This window comes from Felis catus, chromosome C1 (genome assembly GCF_018350175.1).
Source record: "Felis catus isolate Fca126 chromosome C1, F.catus_Fca126_mat1.0, whole genome shotgun sequence".
Classification (NCBI taxonomy): domain Eukaryota; kingdom Metazoa; phylum Chordata; class Mammalia; order Carnivora; family Felidae; genus Felis; species Felis catus.
Genome location: NC_058375.1, coordinates 127,563,125 through 127,588,451, shown reverse-complemented (window position 1 = coordinate 127,588,451; position 25,327 = coordinate 127,563,125). Strand labels below are relative to the sequence as shown.

The 25,327-nt window shown below is 42.1% G+C and overlaps 2 protein-coding genes across 2 annotated transcripts in view; one reads left to right on the top strand and one right to left on the bottom strand.

The window, feature by feature from the left end:
- The window catches only part of THSD7B (thrombospondin type 1 domain containing 7B), a 1,583,202-nt gene that overhangs the window by 1,457,100 nt on the left and 100,775 nt on the right, over positions 1–25,327 (bottom strand). The window contains exon 4 of the mRNA XM_045033714.1: positions 9,791–9,967. The gene's annotated coding sequence lies outside the window, so the exon portion shown is untranslated. The remainder of the gene's footprint in view (positions 1–9,790; positions 9,968–25,327) is intronic.
- Positions 432–4,228, top strand: CXCR4 (C-X-C motif chemokine receptor 4). The gene is given in 2 exon segments (NM_001009826.1): positions 432–515; positions 2,641–4,228. Coding segments are annotated over 2 exon segments (1,062 nt in total). The 5' UTR covers positions 432–500; the 3' UTR covers positions 3,688–4,228.

Sequence of the window (25,327 nt, the reverse complement as noted above, 5' to 3'; positions counted from 1 at the left end):
TATTCTGGCATGTCACTTCCCTCCTCTGGGCCTCAGTGTCTCCATTTGTAGCATTCCCGGGTGTGGAATCCCATCCACGTGAGCAAGGATGGATGCCCCACACAGGGACTCACAGGTCGCCCGTGCGCATCCTGCTTTCCCGGGTTGGGGAACGCCTCCGGGATGCTCTCCACAGCTCAAGACTCACAAGGTGACCTCCAGCTAACAGCAGCCCCTCAGGTCTACACAGGTTTACCCTAATTAACTTCACTGGAACTGCCCGAGTGCCGGCACCCTTCCCTCACGCCCTCCTCCCGTACGTCTCTCCCCCACCCCGCCTTTCTCCTCCCTGCCCCGCCCGCCCACCCGCGCGGCGCATGCGCTGCCAGCCGAGCGTGTTTTTATAAAAGTCCAGCTTCGCGCAGAAACTTCAGTCTGTTGGCTGCGGCAGCAAGTAGCAAAGTGACCCAGACGACTTGGGTGCCCCGGTAACCACTGCGGCTGGAGAGCGAGTAGTTACCATGGACGGGTTTCGTGTAAGTCAAGTTTCAACCTGCTTTTTCTTAAATGTACAAACTCGTAAACTTAGAGCGCAACCTCTTTCCGAGAGGGCAGAAGCGACCAGAATGTGGGTACCCCAGAGGTGCATGGAAAGGAGTTTTCGTGAGCATGGTTCCACTGCACGGGCAGGGGGGTGGGTTAGGATTGGAATCTTTTTCTCTGTAAGTAGAGGAGAATATATTGGAACGACGGTTTGGTGGCTGCGTGTGTCTCCCCCTTGAGTACTGCGGTGCGCGTTAGGCTTACATGCTGTTTGCAAACATAAGAACATTCTGTGCACAAGTGCAGAGAAGGCGTGCGCACTGCTCCCGGACTCAGACCAAGGGTCTCCCGCAGGAGCGCGGGAGTTTATTTGCAGTGAATTACATGATCTGAATTTAGAGGTGGAAGGCGGTGCGCCCGGGCCGCGTTCCCAGAGAGAGACCGTGCCCCTGTTTAAGGCAGAGGCTCCTGGTGACCAGTCTTACGGTTGGGCGCGTGTTCGCTGAACTCTGCACAGTCGGCGGAGCTGTGTCCGTACCCCCGCACAGTGAGCAGAGGGCGGGAAAGGCGAGCGCACCCAAGATGTTGCTCGCCAGAGAGGTCTGAGAATTGGCCGCAGCAGGGAGGTGACCTGGAACAGCCCCCGCGCCTAGGGATTGAGGGGGAGACCTCGCGGGCAATGGAAGCTCCGCGAGTGAACCCCAGGGTTCGGTAATTTGAGATCGTACAGAGGAAGCAGTATTAAACAGTCACTGCGGAGCAGCACCCCCGAGGTGTGCGCGGCGGGGACTAAGGGTGGAGTTAAGGGCTTGGGAGGGCACCTGGGCTGCCGGTAGTTGCGGCGTAGACGGGCAGGTGCAAGTGGGGAGACCGTTTGGCTCTCACCGATCCCAATTGCTCTGTTTAACCGTTGGTGGTTTCCTGGAGACTTTTGAAAACCCCTTACCAGGAAGGCTTTTCGTTTCCCCCCAGCGGCGCGCAATTCAAAGGCGCTTACGGAGGAGCCGCCCATTTTCTCCCCAGCACCCTGTGGGACTGAACTTGGCGTGCTGCCGGACGGAACCCAGGGAGCTGTAGTTGCTGGCAGTGGGCGTGGGCGTGGTGGGCAGCCGCGGAGGTCCGGAGTTAGACCACCCGGCCCTCAGTGCGCCCTCCGCCTGGAGGCTTCCAGCTGCAGACCTCCGACCCCATTTACTGGGTCAGTGGCGGGGTGGGAAGCGACCCGGGTAGTGAGGAAATGAAACTTGGGGCGAGGACCATGAGTGCAGACCCCGTGACCTTCCACTCCCAGGAAAATGCTGCACTCCCTAGCTTCCCAAACGCGTCAAGAGATAAACATAGGTAGGGCAGAAAGACCCAGGCCCCTGGGGAATGCCAGCTGCAGGGGTGTGTGTGGGGTATCTTTTACTAAAACCCCTGTTCAGTACCCCAAGCTCCAAAGGCCCTGCGCTTCAGGCCAGTTTCTCCTTCCCCACTACATGTTGCTTGAAGTACAGAATGGCAGAATGGTTTTGTGTTTAGATGAGCGTGGGGAAGGCAATGTTTTGTGCCTCAGGGGAAAGTCTTTGGGACCCCCCCCCCCCCCCGCCCCAGTGCTCCTTCCTCCTATATCTTCCCTGTCCTGGCGAATCTTCATATCAAAAGTTAATCCCAGCTCCTCAGAACTGGAGATTTGGCCCCCACTCCCCGTCTGTCTACACACCCCCACCTCCTCCGTCTAGGAGTGGCCTCTTTGTGTTTTGTTTTGGTTTTTTCCCTCCCAAGGTTTTTTTCTTCCCCCTAGTGGGCAGGGTAGAAGAGTTAGAAAAGATGTGACTTTGAAACCCTCTGAATCTCAGCGCCCTTTTGTTCTAAACAAAGAATTTTGTAACTGGTTCTACTAAAGAGTGATATAATGAAGGGACTTGGGGGAACATGGGGAAGAGGGCTGGAGCAGTCTGCAATAATTCTCTTGTGCCCTTCCCTCACTACTTCAGTGGGAGGAGACTGTCCTGAAGAAGCCTGGGCTGAGTTGGGTTTTGTTAATTGCTTTTTAAAAATTCCAGAGACATGTTTTTGAACTTGGAGAATGCCAACTGTACTTGAAAGTTAATATCCATTCCCTTGCTTCTTTTGCAGATATACCCTTCAGATAACTACACCGAAGATGACTTGGGCTCAGGCGACTATGACTCCATGAAGGAACCCTGCTTCCGGGAGGAAAATGCCCATTTCAACCGTATCTTTCTGCCCACTGTCTACTCCATCATCTTCTTGACTGGCATAGTGGGCAATGGATTGGTCATCCTGGTCATGGGTTACCAGAAGAAACTGAGAAGCATGACAGACAAGTACAGATTGCACCTATCTGTGGCAGACCTCCTCTTTGTCCTCACACTTCCCTTCTGGGCAGTTGATGCTGTGGCAAACTGGTATTTTGGAAAGTTTCTGTGCAAGGCAGTCCATGTCATCTACACAGTCAACCTCTACAGCAGTGTCCTCATCCTGGCCTTCATCAGTCTGGACCGGTACTTGGCTATTGTCCATGCCACCAACAGTCAGAGGCCAAGGAAGCTGTTGGCTGAAAAGGTGGTCTATGTTGGTGTCTGGATACCTGCCCTCCTGTTGACTATTCCTGATTTCATCTTTGCTAATGTCAGAGAGGCAGATGGGAGGTATATCTGTGACCGCTTCTATCCCAGTGACTCGTGGTTGGTGGTATTCCAGTTTCAGCACATCATGGTTGGCCTTATCCTGCCAGGTATTGTCATCCTGTCCTGCTATTGCATTATCATCTCCAAGCTCTCCCACTCCAAGGGCTACCAGAAGCGCAAGGCCCTCAAGACCACAGTTATCCTCATTCTGGCTTTCTTTGCCTGCTGGCTCCCCTACTACATAGGGATCAGCATCGATTCCTTCATCCTCCTGGAAATCATCAAGCAAGGATGTGAGTTTGAGAGCACTGTGCACAAGTGGATTTCCATCACCGAGGCCCTAGCCTTTTTCCACTGTTGCCTGAACCCCATCCTCTATGCCTTCCTTGGAGCCAAATTTAAAACCTCTGCCCAGCATGCACTCACCTCTGTGAGCAGAGGGTCTAGCCTCAAGATCCTTTCCAAAGGGAAGCGGGGAGGACATTCTTCTGTTTCAACTGAGTCCGAGTCTTCCAGTTTTCACTCCAGCTAACACTGATCTAAAAGACTTGTATACATTAAAGAACTTTCTTTTTTTAAGTTACACATTTTTTCAGATATAAAAGACTGACTGATACTGTACAGTTTTTATTGACTGTTGGATTTTTTTCCTTGTGTTTCTTTAGTTTTTATGAGGTTTAATTGACTTATTTATATAAATATTTTTTTGTTTCATGTTGATGAGTGTCTAGGCAGGACCTGTGGCCAAGTTCTTAGTTGCTGTATGTCTGGTTGTAAGACTGTAGAAAAGAGAACTAAACATTCCAGAGTGTGTAGTGAATCACTTAAGCTAGAAATGATCCTCAGCTGTTTGTACATAAATAATCTCTCCATTCCAGTGGAACATTTTCTTTTTCCTGTTCTTAAATTGTTTGGTTACACTATGTGATTTTGCTGTAGAAGGTGGCACTTAATAACCAAAGCCTGAAGTGATATAGAAATGCTGGTTTTTTTAGTTTTCAGAAGTGGATTGATTGCAGCACCTACAATGTACAGTCTTTGTATCAAGTTGTTAATAAAAAGTTCATGATAAACGTACTCGCTGTTATGTTCTGATTTCTGTTGACATTCCTTTGGCTGACAGAAGGCAAAAATAATAATACATTTATGGCATGTCAGGTCCTATCCCAGTTGTAATATTTTATTTAACCCTTATCACAAATCTCTGATAGGAACGCTGGCTCAATTAATAATAATAATAACATTACTATTAATAGAACTGTAGTTCTTTTTTTTTTTTTAGTTTAAAGTTTATTTATTTACTTTGAGAGAGAGTGCAGGCAGAGGAGGGGCAGAGAGAAAGGGAGGCAGAGAACCTTCAGGCTCTAGGCTGTCAGCAAAGAGCCCAAAGCAGGACTCAAACTCATGGACCTGTGGAATCATCTGAGCCAAAACCAAGAGTCAAATGCTCTACCGAGTGAGCCACCCAAGTGCCCCAATAGAACTACATCTTGTAGAGCAGGGAACTGAGGCACAGAAGTCCTAAGTGACTTGGTTAAAGGCATGTGACAAGTAGCACAGCTAGTATTCCAAACCAGGGAATCTGTCTTCGAAATCTTAAGATTTAACCACTTTCAACTCCTAGACATTTAGAAACATCCAGCCAGTCCCTGTTCCTATGAAAAATAATCTTTCTGAAGGATAAACGTGTGCAAAGGAAAAAAAGTATGCGTTACCATGTTTTAGATTTTACAACTGACCCCTTGTATAATCTAGGTCTGTGCTGTGCCAAGGATTGCAAGCTTTTCTCCTCTGATCATCTCAACCTAGATACCATCACTCCTTTTTCACACAAAGGAACTGAGATTCAGAGACTTTCCACAACTTGCACTTTCAAGGGGACAAACCAGGGGTTGATTCCATTCATCATTCCAGCACTTGTTCTTCACTGCACCCACTATTGTCCCCCAGAACACCTGGTCGTAAGTCAACTGAACTACTGTTGAAAATAAAGCCAAAATTGAATGTTTTCTTCATAAAATTAACCATGCCCAAAATACCCCTCTTGCAATATCTTCTATGCAAATCTCCACACTTAATCTATTGTAACACCTAGCACCTGAAGGGATTAGCCAAGCAGATAAAAGTTAAATTCGTGCTTTCAGAGCTCGGAAAAAAAGGTACACTGAAGCAAGCTCCTGATTGCCCACATTTTGCACAAGAGTTTGGAGTCTTATGTAACAACACCCATAGCTATTGACAATACCATTGTGCAAGCCCCAGGCTCTTGAGTAAATTTCAGCTCCAGTCTCTGCTTAAAGATAATTTCTAAACTATATAGCAGCCATACCTATCTCCTTTTGGATCACAAACAGGGCACTCCAGGCATGCACTCAAAGATAATATCCAGGATATAATTAAGGCAATATTTGGTCTACTTTTCGTAATTGTTTCTGGCACAGAAAATCTATTTTGGAGGAAAAATTGCAATGTATTATCTTTCTGAGGCAAATCACATTTGTTGAAGGCAAATTATAGATCCTTTGAAGGGAAATAACTTAATTACTTAAAATAGAATCCAATTTGGCTGTACATTTCTGCTGCAGTATATGGATCTGGAATAATTCAGAGTGGTATTCTTATGCCACTTGAGAACACAATTAGATTTTATATAGGAAATTATCTTGAGGTTTCTTGGTTTTCCCTGGGAAGCCTAATTGGATCACCCTTCATTTAAGCATAGTTTTACATGTACTCTTTCAAAGGCTTACTCTTAAAACCATGACCATTGTAAAAGACTTCACTTGAACTTTCTCTATAAATATTTATTCTTGAGACAATAGAAGAAATCCTTGGAAGGAATTCGTTTTCTTTCTCATCTTGGCTTGAAACCTAGTCACCCCAGATTCCTCTCCTTTACCCTGGAGTCACAACAAAAGGAACTGAGCTGAAACAAAATTCCCAGTGTCACCAGTCTTAATGGATATTTCATTCTCCCTTAGAACAAAGGTGGGATAACTCTTTTTAAAAAAGAAAAAAAAGCTTTGGCTCTCACTCAGCCCTGAAAGCCCCACCTCCCCATCATTCTCTGTCCCCACCCTGCCACGTTCTGAGCTGCTCCAAAGCGTTCCCTGTGTCGTGGTTTGTTCGACAATGCTGGGAAACCCAGTCTGCTAGTCAGCCCTCACATGAAGTAGCTGATTGTTCCCTCTCCTCATCCCTTATGAATGGGGCCCTTGAAGGTCAGTAATGTAGATCCAGTTGTATAATGGAAGCTAAAATATTTAAATTGTATGCATGCTGCCACTAATGGCATAAATATGACATCTGAGCTATTAATAACAGTAAGCCTTTAACTGGGGAGGAAAGAAGATGTTTTTATCTTGCAAAGCCTTTGTTTTCCCAAAATGCCAGTCGGCAATTCACCTCCCCCTACTGTGGGCTTCTCAGCCTCCTTTTGTGGTTATGCCTATGTTAAAATAATAATTCTGGAGTACTCTTTTAGGAGGATAACCTACAGGTTTTATTTTAACAATTTAACAAGCTTGACTTTCTCCAAGCTTATTGTCAGATAGTAAAGGCTCCACAACGAGAAGTGAGTTGTCATTATTTCCATGTAATACTTACTTAGGAGGGGCAAGGACCACTGAAAGGAAAAATTCACATTACTTTAGAAAATAATCTAGGCATCCCCTAACCCTTAAAAACGTGCCATTGCAGCCTGGCATTGTAGGGCCTCATACCCAGCCCACTTTGAGGAGGTCTCTACTTGGCTGTCAACGTAGCTTAGCCAGTCAGTGCTGGAGATCCAAAAGTTAGCCAGAGAAATGACCTTTCTATGAGCACAGACTACGAGAAATGTTGAAATGAATCCTTTCAAAGCAGTAGCTCTCACCTGGGGGGGGGGGGATTCCCCCCCCCCACCCCGGAAATATTTGGTAAACTCTGGAAACATTTTGAGTTATTATACTGGGATGGGTGGGCAGGTGGGTAGGTAAATTGCTACTGGCATCTGGTGGGTAAGGGCCAGGGATGCTGCGAAACATTCTACAATTTTTCAGCCCAAAGTGTCCAATAGTGCTCAAGACTGAGAATGCTTTTTCAAGGTGAGGGCCATGGGATGATAATAATTATGAAAAAAAAGGATATATCCAAGCAGTGTAATCCCATGAAATTATCAATGGGCAGAGTTCCAGAGCCTCCCTTCAGCCCCTCTACTGGGTCTCCCTTCAGTGAGTTCTCATTCCCCCTTACTCCACACACACCATTCTCTTCCACCTTTACTTCTGTTGGTCTTCTTCTCTCATGCTATGCTAGGAAGTTATCCCACAAAGGGCAATAAATGGCAGAACCCAATATCTGTCTCCCCAAAGACCACAGTGTTTACTCACTTAATCCTCACCACAGCCTGTGACTCCATTTGGAACACTTCCCACTTTTCTCCTTTTACTTAGAAAATAGACAAGGAGTGATGAGGTACCAGGCCATTGTTTCATTGTCTGCAAATGACTTGGATTAATTTAAATCAATCCTATTAAGTCCAACAATTAAAATCTGAAACCTTCCGAAAATCCTTCTTTCAACTGAAAATGCAAACTGTTTGCAGCTTGAGTGGAGGGTTCCACAGTGTTAAGAAGCCACAGAAGGGGGGAAGAATTTTTCAAAATCAAACAAATAGAGGTGCTCAACCAAACCATAGCCAGGTGCTGGATGTTTATCTGGTAGAGCCAGTGCATGATTAAATTGATTTACATATTACAGTTCAATTAACTAGAACCCACCTCATCAACACTCTTAATTAAAGGGAATTACTTCCTCCTATTTGACTCTGTCAGAAGGAAAGTAATGTTTACAGAGAGCTAACTGAATTCCAGGCACCCTCATCCATGTGCTCCTCAGAAGAGCCCTACCAGTTAGATATTACTCTCTCCATTTTCAGGCAAGAACACCCTCAAAGAAGTTAAGCTACAAGAAAGGAGTTATGTCCTTTCTCCTATGTATACTATCAATGTCACTGAAGCAGAACCACCACGTTCTGGGGCACATCCTCAAGTACTCAACATATTCAATCCAAATGCCACTATCTTTTCTAGGTTGACTTCTGTGTAATAACAAAAACAGTCACCATACATCTTGAGGGCTTCCTATACGCCAAGGTACTTTGATTATTTGATCTTCACAACCGCCCTATGCAGTAGGTATTATTATTTGACTATTTACAGATGGAGAAACCAAGGCAAAATTTATCCAACATCACAAATGTATGAGTGGGAAAGCCTAAATTTGAACACAGGCAGTCTGACACCACAGTGTACCTTCTTAAGCACTACAGTAACTTTGTCATTTTCCATCATGTTAGCCAGGAGAATAACCATGAGGTCAAAAATATATTCTATGCTCTTCAATCCTCTTCAGGGTTCAATCACAGACACTTGCGTGATTGTACTTTGTAAAGCAACAAAGCAGACACTGATATTTTACAAAGATTTTCACTATTAGACACTGAAGTAAAATGAGGTTAAGTGCCTGGCAATAAATAGGAGCTCAATAAATATTTATTGAATGAACAAATGAATGAACAGCCATGAATTTCTATTCCTAAGAGCACACCACACTGTAAGCATTCTGATTAATGCTTGCATATGACTTGACCTCCTTCGCTCATTTTTTCAGGTTTTTTTTTTAAATTAAGCATTTTTTTTTACTGTTTATGCACTTATTTTAAGAGAGAGAGAGGGGCGCCTGGGTGGCTCAGTTGGTTGGGCATCTGACTTCAGCTCAGGTCATGATCTCGCGGTTCGTGAGTTCGAGCCCCCTGTCAGGCTCTGTGCTGACAGCTCAGAGCCTGGAGCCTGCTTCTGATTCTGTGTCTCCCTCTCTCTCTGCCCCTCCCCTGCTTGCACTCTGTCTCTCTCTGTCTCTCAAAAATGAATAAATGTTAAAAATTTTTTTTAAAAAAAGAGAGAGAAAACACATGTGCATGCGCAAGCAGGGGAGGGGTAGGGAGAGAGGGAGAGAGAAAATCCCAAGCAGGCTCCATGCTGTCAAAGAACAGCCTAATACAGGGCTTGATCTCACAAACCATGAAATCATGACCTAAGCCAAAATCAAGACTTGGACGCTTAGGGGGCTGAGCTACCCAGGGGCCCCTTCCAGGCATTCTTCTCCTTTTTTTTTTTTTAATTTTTTTTTAATGTTTATTTTTAAGAGACAGAAAGCATGAGCAAGGGAGGGGCAGAGAGAGAGGGAGACACAGAATGTGAAGCAGGCTCCAGGCTCTGAGCTGTCAGCACAGAGGTTGATGTGGGGCTCAAACCCACAAACCATGAGATCATGACCTGACCCAAAGTAGGATGCTTAACTGAATGAGCCACCCAGGCGCCCCAGACATTCTTTAATTGAATAATTTATTGAACAACACCCTGGGCCAGGCAGGTATGAAAGCTGCTCACAGTATAGTAGACAATGTAATCCTTTTGTGTTCTAGATACACTGCTAAGTTAGCTAAAGGACTTTCAGACTTTCCAAACTGCCTTACATTTTAAGATCTCAAAGTTTCCACCCACCCACCCAATTTTTCTATTACTTAATACCCTCTCACTCCCAGTCTTGCTTCCACTGATTCCCCATTTAGGGAAAAGCAGACCCCTGCCCACCTCGAAAGCTGGTTGAGAAGCTTCCAATCCTGGTCTTCCTGTTTCACCAGTTCAATGGTGGCTGTCTGTTCACGTCATGAAGATAAGAGCAGAAATTCTGCCAAACCATCGGATATGGGAAAGAGCCCTAAAGGCAGTTTCTTGGCCATCTGTCCACAGGAGACAACTTGTTAGGCGCTGGAATTGAAGAAGGAAATCAAGACCATCATTCTGGGCCACATCCTACTTCCTCTGGCAAGCCTACTCAGTCTCTATCAGTCTAAAGTGAGCTTTTCCATCCCAAATTCTTAGCACATGAAGTCTGTCGCATATAAGCTAGCACAAATAAAAGGCTTTTGAAAAGTTAAAAGCAGCTATTGTGTGTCATTGCCATTATTCTTGTTTCATTTTTAAAATAAATTTTGCTTCTTAACTACTTTAATGTCTTAAGTGCAGAGACCTTTGCAGTCTAACAGAGTTAATTCATAGATTTCATTTGATTTGATGAAAAAATAATCAGATTCCATAAGGTTGTGCCAATGTTGGCTAAAATTATATAAAGTTAGCTCAGTTGGTGAGAACCAATATTTATAGGGGTGCCTGGGTGGCTCAGTTGGTTGGGCATCCAACCCTTGGTTTTGCCTCAGGTCATGATCTCATGGTTCATGAGTTCAAGCCTTGCATCGGGCTCTGCACTGGCAGTGTGGAGCCTGCTTGACATTTTGTCTCCTTCTCTCTCTGCCCCTCCCCCACTTGCTCTCTATCTTTCTCAACATAAATTAAAAAATAAATTAAAAAAAAAAAAGAACTGATGTTTCTAAAGCCAGGATCAAGGGTGAGTCCCACTGGGACCATCTTTAAGGTAATGACATATACATAGATGCAAGAATAATGTCTATCTTGTTTATAGCTGTAACTCCAGTGTCTAGAGCAGAAGTGGAAAGCTCTTTCCGTAAAGGGCCAGGTAGTAAATATATTAGCCTCAGCAGGCCATACAGTTTCTGTCATAATTACCCAACTCTGCCATTGTAGCAGGAAAGCATCCAGAAACAATACATAAGTGAATGGGTGTAGCTGTGTTCCAATAAAACTTTACTTGTGGACACTGAAATTTGAATTTCATATGATTTTTAAGTATCATAAAATATTATTCTTCCTTTATAATTTTATAAAAATGTAAAAACCATTCTTTGATCTCAGGCTATGAAAAATAGGTGGCAGGTCAAATTTGACCTGAGGGTTACAGTTTGCTGACCCCTGGTCTAAACAACGCTTAAAATATAGTAGAAATTCAATAAACATGAATGAATAAGTGAAACTCTGAATATAGGAAAGTTTACTTTTTGAGTTTAAGGAACCAAGAAGAAACCCAATGAACCAGTGAGGTTCAACTATTTGCAAAAATAAGACACCTACCACTTGTAAAGCTCTTTACCATTCACAAAATGCTTTCATAGGTGGGACCTCAAATGGGTCTGTGTGCTGCTTTGTGCCATATTGGTTGGCAAGATTCTGCTATCTTACTAGGTCTATTATTTAGGAAAGAGAGGTCTGTGATAGCAGAATTGCCTTTGTATCCACTTTTGTCCTCTACCACTCTCATCTCCCAGAGTGCAGGTGAAGGTGGCATCTCCTTTTAGAACTCCCTATAGTTAGAACGACGACATCCCACCAAGAAAACCTAGTGGGGTGCTGACTAACCTTTCTCGTGAGCACAGGCTGTGCTCCTCCAAAAATGATAATTACCAGTCACAACTTTTGGCAGCAGCTTGCCAGTTTGTAAATAGAACAAAAGAAAAAGCCATAATCCACAGCAATGAATAGTGTTTCATAGCCACAAGCTGAGCCACAAAAGCCCAAGAAAAATCAATGGTGCAGAAAGCATTTTTGGACCTCACCCCAGCTTTTGGGGAAGTGAGGATAATTCTGTTATTCCCTTTTAGCCTTCAGGTGCCTTGTGGGAATGTCAGAACGAATCTCCAAGTGGCTGCCACTATTATGTCGCTTACTAAACATGTCCCCAATTGAACTTCCTTACTTTATAGAACATTCTTTCCAAGATGAGAAGCCCAACTTCTGCCTCAGAAAACTCCAAGAAGCTGAAGCAACTTTAAAGTACTTTCTGTTTTAAAGTGGGTTATCTGTTCTATGTGCATGACAATACAAAAATGACTGGTCAGTCACCATGGTCCAGAGTGAAAGAAGACAAGTTAAACCGGCTAAAGTGGCCTCGGGGGGAAAAAATCCCTGCTAAGCCAAAATTCTATCAGTATGGACTGAAAAGTGAGAGAGAGAGAGATGTGTGAGAAATAATAAATAAAATGAGAAAGGACATAAAGTGCCAATTTATGAAAGAGGAAATAAAACAGATAAACAAAAATATGAGGAAATGTTCAACCTCACTGGCAACCAGATAAATAAAAATCAAAACAACACAATACTTTTCACTTATCACACTAGCAAACATTTTCAGAGTAACAGTGTCTCAAGTGTAAGGATGCTGTGAGTCAGGCATCATAAAGTGCTACTGGTCAGGTGCAAATGCACCTGACCCTCCCAGAGTCACTGCCACATGCTCCAGAAGCTGTACTGCTCATTCCCTCTGACACAGAGAGGCCATTTCTGGACACTTAATTTTAGGAAACAATCCTAAATATTAAAAATATTTTGTGCACAAAGTTGAGTTTTGCACTTAGAATTCTAAAAAAGGCAGGAGATTGAATAAATATCTGGCAGCAAAATGAGGATTAAGGAAGCTATGGTGAATCCACTCACTGGAATATAATGTAGCTTCTTAAATCACGTTTACACAGGCCACTGGAAAATGTTTGTGATGTGTGAAATGAAAGAAGTAAAATTGTGCATGATGTCTGATTATAAATATTTTGAAAAGTCTATGCACATTAAAAAAAGATAAATTAAAATGTCATTAGCAGTAGTTAAGTCATAGGCTTTTTGGTTGATTTTTAAATCTTGGTTTCTCTGTATTTTCCAAACTTACTGTAGTGAATAATGAAAAGACAATCAGTTTGTTTTAAAAGGTATAGGGCAGGGAAGAAGGAAGTGTACAAGCTCCTTCCTAGGCTATAAACACTCCAAGATAGGAACCCAGTCTGTTCCTTTTTTTTTTTTAATCAGCTCAGGGCCCAAGTAGGTGCTAAATAAATGATTGTTGACCTGAAGTGAACTTGGCATTTGTAGTGTCAAACTAATTAAAGGAGAAGGCCAGTATACTGAGGTGGCTCTAAGCCACCAGGGTAGCTAGCCTACTTAAGCAAATCAAAATCTAAGCCTGCGTAAATGCTCAATGTTACAAAATCAAAATGCTAAGGACAAGCAATCACAAATAGCCAACAGGCTTTAAGGTATAGTCAATCAAATAACTTCCTTTCTTTACTTCTGCATCTTTTCTATGTAAGTCTCCCAGCTCCTATCAAGGAGCGCCCCTAACCACTTCTGGTTTGATGCTACCGTATTCTGATCAATTTTTGCTCAAAGAAACTCTTAAAACTTTTTACTATGCCTCAGTTTATCTTTTAACAGTTTTACATTTTTTAACAAATCAGACATGTACATTACCCTCAAAGTATTTAGATTCTAGTAGTAGAATTCACTAGTAGTAGAAATCTTAATATTATATTCCTGATAGAGACTTGGATATAATCCAGTGTTCCTGAACTGACAGTCATGATCTCATGGAAGGGTTCTAGAGAATTCCACAAATAGAGGAGAATGGTAGTCACAGGCCAGACTGGGTTTATGATGAGTGAAGCAGTCTCAAATCAATACACAGTCATGGCACCATCTTTACAAGGCTGGCCAGTTAAGGACCTCATAGAGGTGATATGCATCTGGGGTTTCTCAAAAGACTTCTCCCAGAGAGGTCAGGTCTTTCATAACCCACAGGAAAGTAAACATACCAGAAAACCTTAAAGGAAATCTCTAAAAGGGTTAGGCATTCATACATGACGGCAGTACCGTGGGGCCTGAAATGGGAACAATGTATAAGTGGTCAACCCTAAATACTCCATTTTTGTATTGTATTAGAAAGGAAATGTCATGTTAGGGAAGAACTTCCTTCATTCTAGTAAGTCCCCAAAATATAGCAGCACACAACAATGGTGGTTTACAGCATGTAACATAATGCAAGTTTCGGAGGTAAGAAATGCCAGCAGAAAAAGACCAATGTTCACTTTTGTGGAGGGCATACCCCAGGTCCGTTATTTTATTACTTTGATAGGCTCAGGAATCAGGCGGATAACAGGGACTGGAAAGGAAAAATTAACATTTTTCCTGTGGTTAAAATCAAATTAATGTTTTAATAAGTAATAATCTCATAATTTGTATTATTCTGGGAAACAAAATGTCCTACCATGAATATAAACTCTCTTCAAAAAATATGTATTTTAGTGAGAAAAATACTATCTGATTAGATTTAGATTTTAAGTCCACACAGTAAAGAAATTTCCATTGGTAGTTTCAATCATATGGTCATTTACGAATTGTAATTTGTTTCTTTTTTATGATGTGTGATTTACTTGGTCAAGCATACAAGTCCACCCAGGAATTACTCAAGAAGGTTAGCCTCATACTTTATTGTCTGATTTTTAGATATACCTATATAACTCTTTGGCTGTAAATCAGACATTTGCCTTGTTTCATATAATTTTTATTTTTCGTATTATTTTATTGTATTTTATTTCTATTTCTATCTGCACCCAACACAAAGTAAAACATCTTAAAAAAATTTTTTTGACATTTATTTTTGAGAGACAGAGAGAGACAGAGCACAAGTTGGGGAGGGGCAGAGATAGAAGGAGACACAGAATCCGAAGCAGGCTCCAGGCTCCGAGCTGTCAGCACAGAGCTGATTCGGGGCTCAAACTCACCAACCGTGAGATCATGACCTGACCTGAAGTCGGACGCTTTACCGACTGAGCCTCCCAGGCGCTGCACAAAGTAAAACATCTTAAACCAGGGTTCCTTATTGGCATGTTTTTATGGGCCTCTGTTATGGGCTAAATTGTATCCCTCAAAATTCCTATGTTGAAGTGCTAACTCTCAGTACCTCAGAATGTGGCTGCATTTGGAAATGGGGTCTTTACAGAGGTAACTGAGTTAGGGGCAGCTGGGTGGCTCAGTCAGCGGAGCATCTGACTTTGGCTCAGGTTATGATCTCACAATTCATGAGTTCGAGGCCCACACTGGGCTGTCTGCAGTCAGCACAGAGCCTGCTTGGGATTCTCTGTCTCCCGCTCTCTGCCCCCTCACCCCCCCCCCCCACTGGCACTTTCTCTCTCTCTCTTTCTCTCAAAAATAAATAAACATTAAAAAAAAAAAAAAGAGGTAACTGAGTTAAAATCAGGTCTTTGTGGGCCCTAATCCATGACTGGCATCTTTATGAAGAAATTAAGACACAGATCCTCACAGAGGGAAGGCCATGTAAAAACACAGAAAGAAGATGGCCATTTACAGTTAACAAGAGAGACCTCAGAAGAAACTAATCCTGCTGACACCTTGATTTTAGACTTCTAGCCTTCAGAACTGTAAGAAAATTAATCTGTTGCTTTAGCCACCCAGTCTGTGGCTCTTTGTTAGGGCAGCTCTACCCAACTAATACAACCTGTATCTAAAATGCTATTACAGTATATCTTATTCTTGTCTCTTCCATTTAATATAAACAAAAAGTGGTTCTTAAGGTATACATTCAATCATTCAACAAATATTCATAGAGCATCTGCTACATGTCAAGTGTTGGGATATGACAGAAACAAACAAATCTCAGGTCTCATGGAGTTTACAGACTAGAAACAAGAATTATCTTTCTTCTAGAATTATTCTTCATTTCAGAAGTAGGCCTTATACATTGAGCTACTAAAAATCTTCAGAGAGAATAGCTAGGAAAAGAAAATTTAAAAATGAAGATAAATGAAATCCTAACATTTTCATCTTATATCATTAAATTACTAGAAGCCTCCTATGTTGGATGGATGTTTTGGGAAGCAGATGCTGAGAGTGTTAGGAACGCAACAGGTCTATTGGAGGGGATAGCTCAGGAAACATCAAAGGGAAAGGAAGGAAATGGGGAAGAGAAAGCCTTCAGACTGTGATCTTAGAGAGGAAGCAGTATTGGGAAAAGAGAGCCTCCAACCACAATGCAGACTCAGCAAACCAAGTTACCAACCCATTAGGCCAACCCAACTGGGAGTTCCAGGGGAAAGGGCACCAGTAGAGAAGCAAAAAAGGGCAGAAATGGCCAGGTCCTGGCATTTCAACCAAGCTCAATCATTTCCTGGGGGCTGCCTGGGAAGAGCCAGCATAGTGGCCTCTGCTAGGAAGCTTGGTTGTGGCCTGAAGGCACTCACAGCTAGAGACTGTCAACTCATCAGGCTCTAGGCAAGTTCTTTCTTCAAGGGAGTTCAGAGCAGCACCTCCATGACTACTGCAGCTCTCAAAAGGCAAAGCAGTAACCTGATTTTCTAGAGAGGTTTTTTTTTTTTGAAGTCAAGCAATTTCTTTACTCTTAAAACATAAGAATATCTCTCAGCAAGTGCTTTAATAACCCAAATCAAGGTCTTTAAGGAAATGTATTTTTAATACTCAATATAACTTGCCAAATGCTTATATAGTGGGAAGATCTAAATTTTAAATTTTTCTTAAAGTGTGATATAATCCTATAGCCAAAAGCAATATTTGCCACCCCCCTCCCCAAAAAAGTTGTGCTTTATAATTCAACATTAGAGTCTGGAATCTAAAAAAGTCAAATATTTGGATTATGGCTTTTATTCATTCATTCATTCATTCATTCATTCATTCATTCCATTATTACATGCCAGGTGCTATGCTAGGTGCTAAGCATAGCAAGGCATACATAGCCCCTGCTCTATGGACCTAGAGTAAGAGAAGTAAACAGTAAACAAATATCCAAAGGCAAAAAGTGCATATTTATGAACTGAGCTTAGTGCTCTGAAAGAAACAAAGGAATCTGATCTAAACTGACTTAGACTTAGGTCAGGGAAAAAATCCCTAAGACGTGTTGACTTTGCTGGCATCTTAACGATGAATGTGTGTTTGGAGAGAGTTTAAGGTACAGGAAAGGACAGCATGAAGGACAAATACAAGGGCCCTGGGGCAGGAAGAAGTCAGCAAAACTAAATGTGGCTAGATTTCCAAGGCCAGGGGGAAAGGTGGTGCCACATGAGGCTAGAAAGTCAAGGCAGAGGTCAGACCCACCTGAATAAGCACATGTCATAAGGCACATCAAGGACTTTGATCTTTGCTCTAAGAGCAATGAAAAGTGTTTTAAAGCAGGAATGGATAACACATTCAGCTTTGTGTTTTGAAATAACTGACAGCAATGTGGAAAAAAATTAAAATAAGACTGAATTGATTTGGGAAGACCACTTAGCCAGAGAGTATGTACACGGTCCAGGTGAGAGATGATGGTCCTAGTCACAGGTTACCATTTCTTTAACCTGTACAATGTGCATCCCAAAACAGGCCCCTTGGGAAGGCACTATTCCACAGCATGGAATAGGAGACACTACCTTGTCCATCATCGAAATGAAAGTCATGGGCACTACAAATAGACACAGGTTTACTTGCCAAAATTTTAGTTTTCCGGTGTCACTTCAAACCTAATATGTCCAAAAATTAAAAAAAAAAAAAATGGTCCTCTATAAACTAGATCTCTGTCCAAACCACCTTTCCCCATTTGCATACCATCCTATCTCCTTATTATTTACTTGTGAAATCTGGATGTCACTTCCCTCCCCTTCGTCCCTGTGTCCAGTCTGTTGCTCACTGATGTGGTCAGGACAGAATTATACTCAGATCTCCTGGCTCCTTCTACTATGTCCTGTGTCCCTGCTCCAGGAACAGGGCCAATTCCACATCTCTGTCCAAAAGAACTATAGTTTATAGGAACAAAGACAATTGAACTTTGTTTTCTCATTGCATTTCACAAATGTGGTGAATAGGTTTAAACCTCTTCTCTTTCATGTAAATTTCCTGTACCGTTCTGGTTGGCTTCTCCCCACATTCTTAAATCCAACAGTCCACACTATGCAATTTACTTCTGAATCACTGTCTTGTTCTTTAATTGGCTGCAATTTCCCGATCAGTGAAATGAGAGATTTAGAAGAGATTTATAACAAAATCAATCTTCAAACAAAATCTTCTGTGGAGAAACATCTAAAACATAAAGCTGTAATTGTTCTGATTATACAAGGGGTTGTTGGCCTGGAAAACCTTACTTATGCCCCTCTGCCCGACTTTCTAGCTACCCTTGAGGTAACTTATTTGAAGGATATAAGAAGCTTAACTTGAAAATCACTAGATTTGAGGCCTCTAAGGTCTCTTCCATGCCTAAAATTCTATGGTCTATCATTTCTTAATCATGACCAATTGTCATTAGGCGTTATACTTTCCACTTGATTCTCAACGCAACATAGGTCAGGCCTTTTTTTACCTCCTACCTGGAATATTGCAAACTGGTTTCCTTAAACCTCCAGAACACTGGGTTGAATAGTGCCCCGCACCCCTCCAAAAAAACCTCGTGTCTAACTGGATCCTCAGAGTGTGATCTTACTTGAAAACAGGGTCTTTGTGGACATAATTAGTTAAGGTGAAGCCATACTGGAATTAGGTAAGCCATAAATCTAATATGACTGCTGTCCTTATAAGAAGAGAAACACAGAGGGGCGCTTGGGTGGCTCAGTCGGTTAAGCGTGTAACTCTTGATTTCCACTCAAGTCATGATATCATGGCTTGTGAGTCTGAGTTCCGCGTTGGGCTCTGTGCTGACAGTGCGGAGTCTGCTTGGAGTTCTCTCTCTCTCTCTCTCTCTCTCTCTCTCTCTCTCTCTCTTGCTTTATCACAAAATAAGTAAATAAATATTAAAAGGAGGAGAAGGAGGAGGAGGAGGAGGAAGAGAAGAAGCAGAAGCAGCAGCAGCAGAAAAAGAAGAAGGAGGAGGAGGAAGAAAGAGACACAGAGAAGACATGCAGGGAGGGTGCCAGGGGGCAACAGAGGCAGGATTCAAGTGATGCTGCCACAAACCACAGAACTCCAAGGATTTCTGGCAACCACTAGAAGCTGGAAGAGGCAAGGAAGGATCCACCCCTAGAGACTTGGTTCTGCTGACACCTTGGCTTCAGGCTACATGGGGCCAAACCCAAAACGAGGTGATCAGTTTGGAGGTAAGGTAGTAGCTACGAATGAATTTGGGTTGTGGATGGATCTGAGATATAATTTTTTAGGTACAATCAATAGGATTTACTGATAAATTGGATTTGAAGAAAAATGAGGCATCAATAGGTTTCTGGCTCGGGAAATTAGGTACATGAAGATAGCACTTGTTGAGATGGGGAAGATTGGGTAGATTGGTTAGAGATACAATGTAAGCTGCTATACAAAATGGTTCCTGAGCATAGTGGCTGAAAGAATATGGAATAATTTCTCTCTCACATAATAAGCCATAGGTAGAGAGTCCATGGTTGGTAGCATAGCTTAGCTATCCTAAATGCAATGTTTCTGTTTCTGGATCTAAGGTAGCTGTTCTGCCTTCAGCTTTCCCAACTGCCTGCCAGCCCACCAGGAAAGCACAGTTTTGGAGCCACCAACTGGAAGTGGCACACCCCACTTCTGTTGACATCTCATTGGTGAGAGCCAGTGACATGACCACGCCTAACTGTAATGGAGAACATAAAATAGAGCCTTTGGCTGGACAGCTGTATGTTAAGCTAAAATTGGAAAGTTATTTTACTAAAGGAAAAAGAGTCAAAAGGATGGTGGTAGACACCAGCAGCCTCAGCCACAATGGGGAGTGATCAATATGGAAGCAGGAGTGATTAATATGTAAGGGGGGTCCTGTGGGGTATCTAAGTGGAGATGTCAAGTATGCAGCAGGAAATATGAGTCTGAGGAACCCAAGGGGTAAGATGAGGTCAGAGATATGTATTGGGGAGTTAGTTACCTCCATGCAGATGGCATTTAAAGTTATGAAGCTAGATTAACTCAAGTACAGTAGATAGAGAAGAGAGCCAAGGACTGGACCCCAAGGGCCTCCAATACTTAGAGATTGGATAGAGGGAGATGAGCTTGCAAAGGAGACTGAGGAGACCAGTGAGATAGAAGGAAAGTAAAAAAATGTGTGGTCTATGGAAGCTAAGAGTAGAGAGCATTTCCAGAAGGATGACCCATTATATAACTTAATCAGAAGCTTAATCAGAAGCCTGGTAAGATGAGGACAATGATAATGTATCTCTAATACCTTTGCTACCTTCTACTTTCCTTTAGTCTTTAGAATATGCTTTTATTCTATCCGAATGCATTTCTCTCTACTTCCCATTCTAAAATTATGTCCATTTTCTCAGAGTCTCCAAACATGTCCATTGGTTCTCACCTTTGATCATACTCTTCCTTCAACATGGATTGATATTTCTCCCCATTATCTAGTTACCCAAGTTAGCCTCATTCTCCAAGACTCCTCACTCATGAAGCCATCTTTAGAGGCCACAGTTGAACAATAAACTGTTTTCTCATTGCATTTTATGTGATATTTTTTTCTTTCTAACTCCTAAGGGTAGAGACCATAGTACATTTATTCCATATCCCCAACAAGCTAATAGAGTGAGCCAAGCTAATGGGTACTCAGTATTTATTGACTAAGGTACAAATATAGTACTCTCTGGGTACAGTAATTGGGAATAGATTCTTGGCATGCTAGATGTGGTAGGACCTTTGGTATTATCTGATCCAACTCTCCAACTCTCCAACTCACACATGAAAAATCTAAAGTCAAAGAAACATGAAAATGTTTTCTCTGTATTTAAAACAGAATACAAGTTAATATTTAATCACCTTCCTCATCGATGACCACCACTGAAACACCAGGCCCCACTAATTGCACTTTTCACTAACATCCCTTTGCTTCAGTTCCTTCTATAATTCCCTATCCAGCATCTATTAAGCACCTGGTAAGTGTCAGCCTCTGTGATTATGAACAAGATGAAGTCTTGCCCTTGGGGACTCTGTAGATATAGAAGCTGGAGTCTGCATTGATTTCTCTCTTCTTGATGTCCAGCTATGCTCCAGTTTTCCAAGGAACAGTGAAGCATAGGCATAGACATAGAGTAAAGCCCCATCTTGACTGTTTCAGTTAACAAAAACAAGTTCACTTGCATGAGCTGAATTTTACTTACCTCACTACAATCCCTCCACTCATATGCTTCAAACTGTGCTGTGTAAACTACATTGGGTAAATAAATATATTTAATATTTGGAGGTATCAAGCTCTTCTCTAATTCAAAAAGCCCTCCATGAATCTTAGTGAGATATGTCAATAATCCATATGATGACTTACACAATAAATGCTTGTTGTGAACCAGAGAAGTTCTTAACCAGCTTTTAACCTCTCAGTATTTGTTTTCAGCACTGTGGAAAGGCCACTGAAGGGTAGGATGAGAGAAAATTTATTGAACACTGAAAAGGTGCCAAGAAAAGTTCAAGGAATCTCCTTTCAGGGAGATCCTTATGAACACTTTATGAAGCTATTCGAACCTTGGATAGTGCCGGTTTATGCTGACCTGGCCGTGCCGTTCACAGAAAGTAGACAGGAGGCACTTTTACCCAGACCCCAAAGGCCAAGGGTAGGCCAGCTCAAACCCTGTAAAAGGAACTGAGTTATAAAAACTCCTCGTGTTCCGTGACGTAGGACTCTGCATGACTAATTCCCCATGGGGTGGCTCCAGCAGGTAACAGCCACAGCAGAGAGTCTGCCAAGGAAAGGGCATCCTGAGATTCACCACCTCACTACCTCATCATTAGTGGAGTGGAAAGGAGACTATCCGGCTTGGAAGCACTTGGGATGTGGGTCTTGGTTGCAGGCTCAAGGTTACACGTTAGTCTTTGTATTACACATCAGCCCTGCCCAACAAACACAAATCCACTGGCAAAAAAAGCCTCCCAATGGGCCAGTCAAAGACGCACATGTTGAAAGAGCCATGGTGTGTATCTGGAAAGGATACAACCTCACTGCTTCTCATCTCAACACTGCCTTCAGATTTTTGTGTGGTAGAATGTTGTTTGCATGTTTGTTTTCCCAACATTTTTAAAAATTCATGTTTTAGAATTTAAATTAGGCTTTTAAACCCTTACTTTCAAAATGAATGTAAATTCTGGCCAAGATGCTTATTCTGCTATAGTTGGGGGTAGCATGTGATCTTTAGCCCTTAAAGGAAGACTTCTAACTGCTCCAGTGAAATAATAATAATAATTTTAATAATAATGGCTATTATGATTAAAACTATTATTATCTAAAAATGGCTGCCTACTTTTTCTTTGTTCTTTCCCCATCCTTCTCCTTCATTTCCTTTCCTCCACTGACTCCATACAAGTGGCTAGAGTGCACATGCTAATGAGTTGCCCAGACACTTAAGGATCTTAATCCCAAATCATAAAGACCCTAAGAAGGACCTCAGCTGCCATCCATAAATTTTTATTTAAAAGCAAGATAAAAATGGAATTAATTCAGCACAGAGCCAGCACAGTGAGGGGGAAAAAAATTAAGTGTCAATTCAAAATACTTATGTGTGTCCCTACCCTTTCTCAGCTCATAACTTCTGCACATGCTTAATAGGTCATGTCATAGCTAATGCATCTTCCTTCTAAGAACAGCTTCATAAACCCCCCTTAAATCCAGTTATCACAGATGATTGGGGAATCGAAACACAGAGGCAACTCCCTACTTTCTCTAATTGGAATGGCTAATTCAGCCATAACAGCAGTTCCATCCAGATGCCCAGATTGGTTTGGAGTATGGAAATCTGTAGTGAGAGGATTTACTCATGATGCTGAACAAAGAAAGCCATCATTATCTGTGGTCAGAAAAAAGTATTCTAATTAGTGTTAATATCCTCCTGCTGAGCTTCCTGTCATCCACATTTTGATCCCCGTCCTTGGGCTTTTCATGATCTGATATCTTGGCTACTTGCAAGCAAGGGTCAGGGCACCGAGAGGGGAAAACGGGAAGCATCGGCTGGGTGTGCTGTCCAGAGCAAAAGAATTAGCTTAAAAATGCCACCTACGTTGACTTTCTGGATTAAGATCTTTATAAAAATTTGCTCAGCAAGTGTAAGTCTAGTGCAATCAATTTATAAACCCATAATAACAAGTAGTTATTGAATAAAAGCATGAGAAGGATTTGTGGAACTTTGTCTTCAAACATTTGAATTGCCATTAAGATTCATCTGCAATTGAATCTGAAACACTTGGATACCCATTAAGGTCTGAGATTTCTCAACAATAAATTTAGACTCCAAGGGAGATTAGGCACAAGTCAGTGCCTAATAAATCCCTTTTGACGATGTCAATGACAGGCAGAGGTGCAGGTGGGCCTTCCTCTGGATTCCTTTCTTTTCACTCACCCCCTGAAGTCAACGCCCTGATGGGCTGATTTGAAATCCAAATAAATGGCTCTGAAAACAGACTAAGGAAAAAAGAATGATGTGAAAGAGCCACGTGGAAAAGAGGAGTGAAAGGAAAGATCCTAACAAATCATACGTTTGGAACTGGAAAGGGAACTGGCATACACTGTCTTTGAAAAATTGAGAAATTTAACTGACCCAGTTGAACCCCTCCATAAGATGTTTTATGAGTACTGGGCACTCAGCCAGTCACATATTTCATACCACATTTGACATGTGTGGCTCATGGTCTGAGCCAGGCTTGAAGAGAAGCAATGTTGGCAGTTATCTGGGAGGGGTAATCGGAGTAGCAAAAGGAAGTTTCTTCCCCATCTCCCTTTCCCTACTCCTAAAGTAAAAATAACTATAATCTGTGACAATGCCCAAAGTGTCTGAGATGTCTAATGATGGGGTTCAATACACAATACCCCAAAATATGGTAGGTGGGCATATCAAATATTTTAAGCTGAAGGTGTTTGCAAAAACAGCGGAAGCAGGAAAGTCACTCTGACTCCACTTCCCCTTCTCCCCTGAAGCAGGTCTTAAAGCCCTCATATGAGGAGTGCCTAGGTGGCTCAGTGGGTTAAGCCTCCAACTTCGGCTCAGGTCATGATCTCATACATAGTTCACGAGTTCAAGCCCCACGTCTCTCTGCTGTCAGTGCAGAGCCCGCTTCGGATCCTCTGCCTCCCTCTCTCTCTGCCCCTCCAACACTCTCTCTGTTTTTCTCTCTCCCTTGAAAAAATAAATAAACATAAAAAAACAAAAAACCCTCATGTGAGAGCTGCCTTTCCTATCCCCAGGGACACTGGTCTTGCTAAGTTTCCCCAGTTTATTTCTCTTACCTCACACTCTAACCTATAATGTTCTGATCACTGTCCACTCTTCATCAAATCTAACATAAAAATACTCAGGTTTAAATGCTTCTTTGGGTCTTAATTTCTTTATGAAGGCTCCTACATCATGTAAAATTTCTACTAAATAAATCTGTATGCTTTTCTCCTATTAATCTGTCTTTGTCCGTTTAATTGTCATGTAGCCAAGAACCCTAAGAGGATCAAGGAAAACTTTTCCTCCCCTATGCTGCACTACAAAGTAATCTATTCCTTGACTCTTCAGGAACCCTAGACTCTTTTCAACCCTGGAATCGGAAGATGACAGATTTAAATAGCACAAAGCTTTTCTGGGAAAATCAAGGTCCATCTCTTTGTTCTAAATGATGTTTAGATGCTGGAGCTCCTAACTGTAAAGGCAAAAGGAAATCTTCCATGTGTTTGGCCACTTTGTAGTAAGACTCCAAACTGAGTCCAAATGTACTCATTTATTGTGCTATCCTTTTTTCAAAATGAAGCTGTATAATAGAATACTAATTATACATTTTGCTAACAACAGTTGATAAGAAATAAGAGAAAGACTTCATTTGGTTGCATGTTAAGAGTGCATTGTAATTTTACTATTAACAAGTGAATAAATATAATTCAGATTTTAAAATGCAGATCTTGCCTGCATTGTCTTCTGTGTCATTTCTCTGTCCACTTAGACCTAAGGCAGAAAACAAATATGAGTAAATAAAGGATATCTTTACTGCCTCTAGGAAGGTAAATGCAAAGAGGCCAAGATAAATATCTGAGGTAGGAGCAGGGGAAAGAAGAGATAGGAAATCTTAGAAACAAAGTTTTGCTGCTGTTGTTGTTTCTGTCGTTGATGCTACTACTGATGGTGTGGTGGCAGTGCTTTTTTAAATGGTTTTCCTTTTTTAATTGCTAAGGATGTATTTTTTTAATGTTTGTTTTTATTTTTGAGAGAGAGACAGACAGACAGAGCGTGAGTGGAAGAGGGGCAGAGAGAGGGAGACACAGAATCTGAAGTAGGATCCAGGCTCCGAGCTGTCAGCACAGAGCCTGACAGAGGGCTCAACCCCACAGACCATGAGATCATGACCTGAGCTGAAGTTGGACACTTAACTGACTGAGCCCCCCTGGCACCCCACTAAGGATGTATTTTTAATACCATGCATTATGTTTCCACTCTCAGACTCTGAGCATAGCCAAAGAACTGATCCTTAGAATCACAAAAACTGCCACTATTCTCT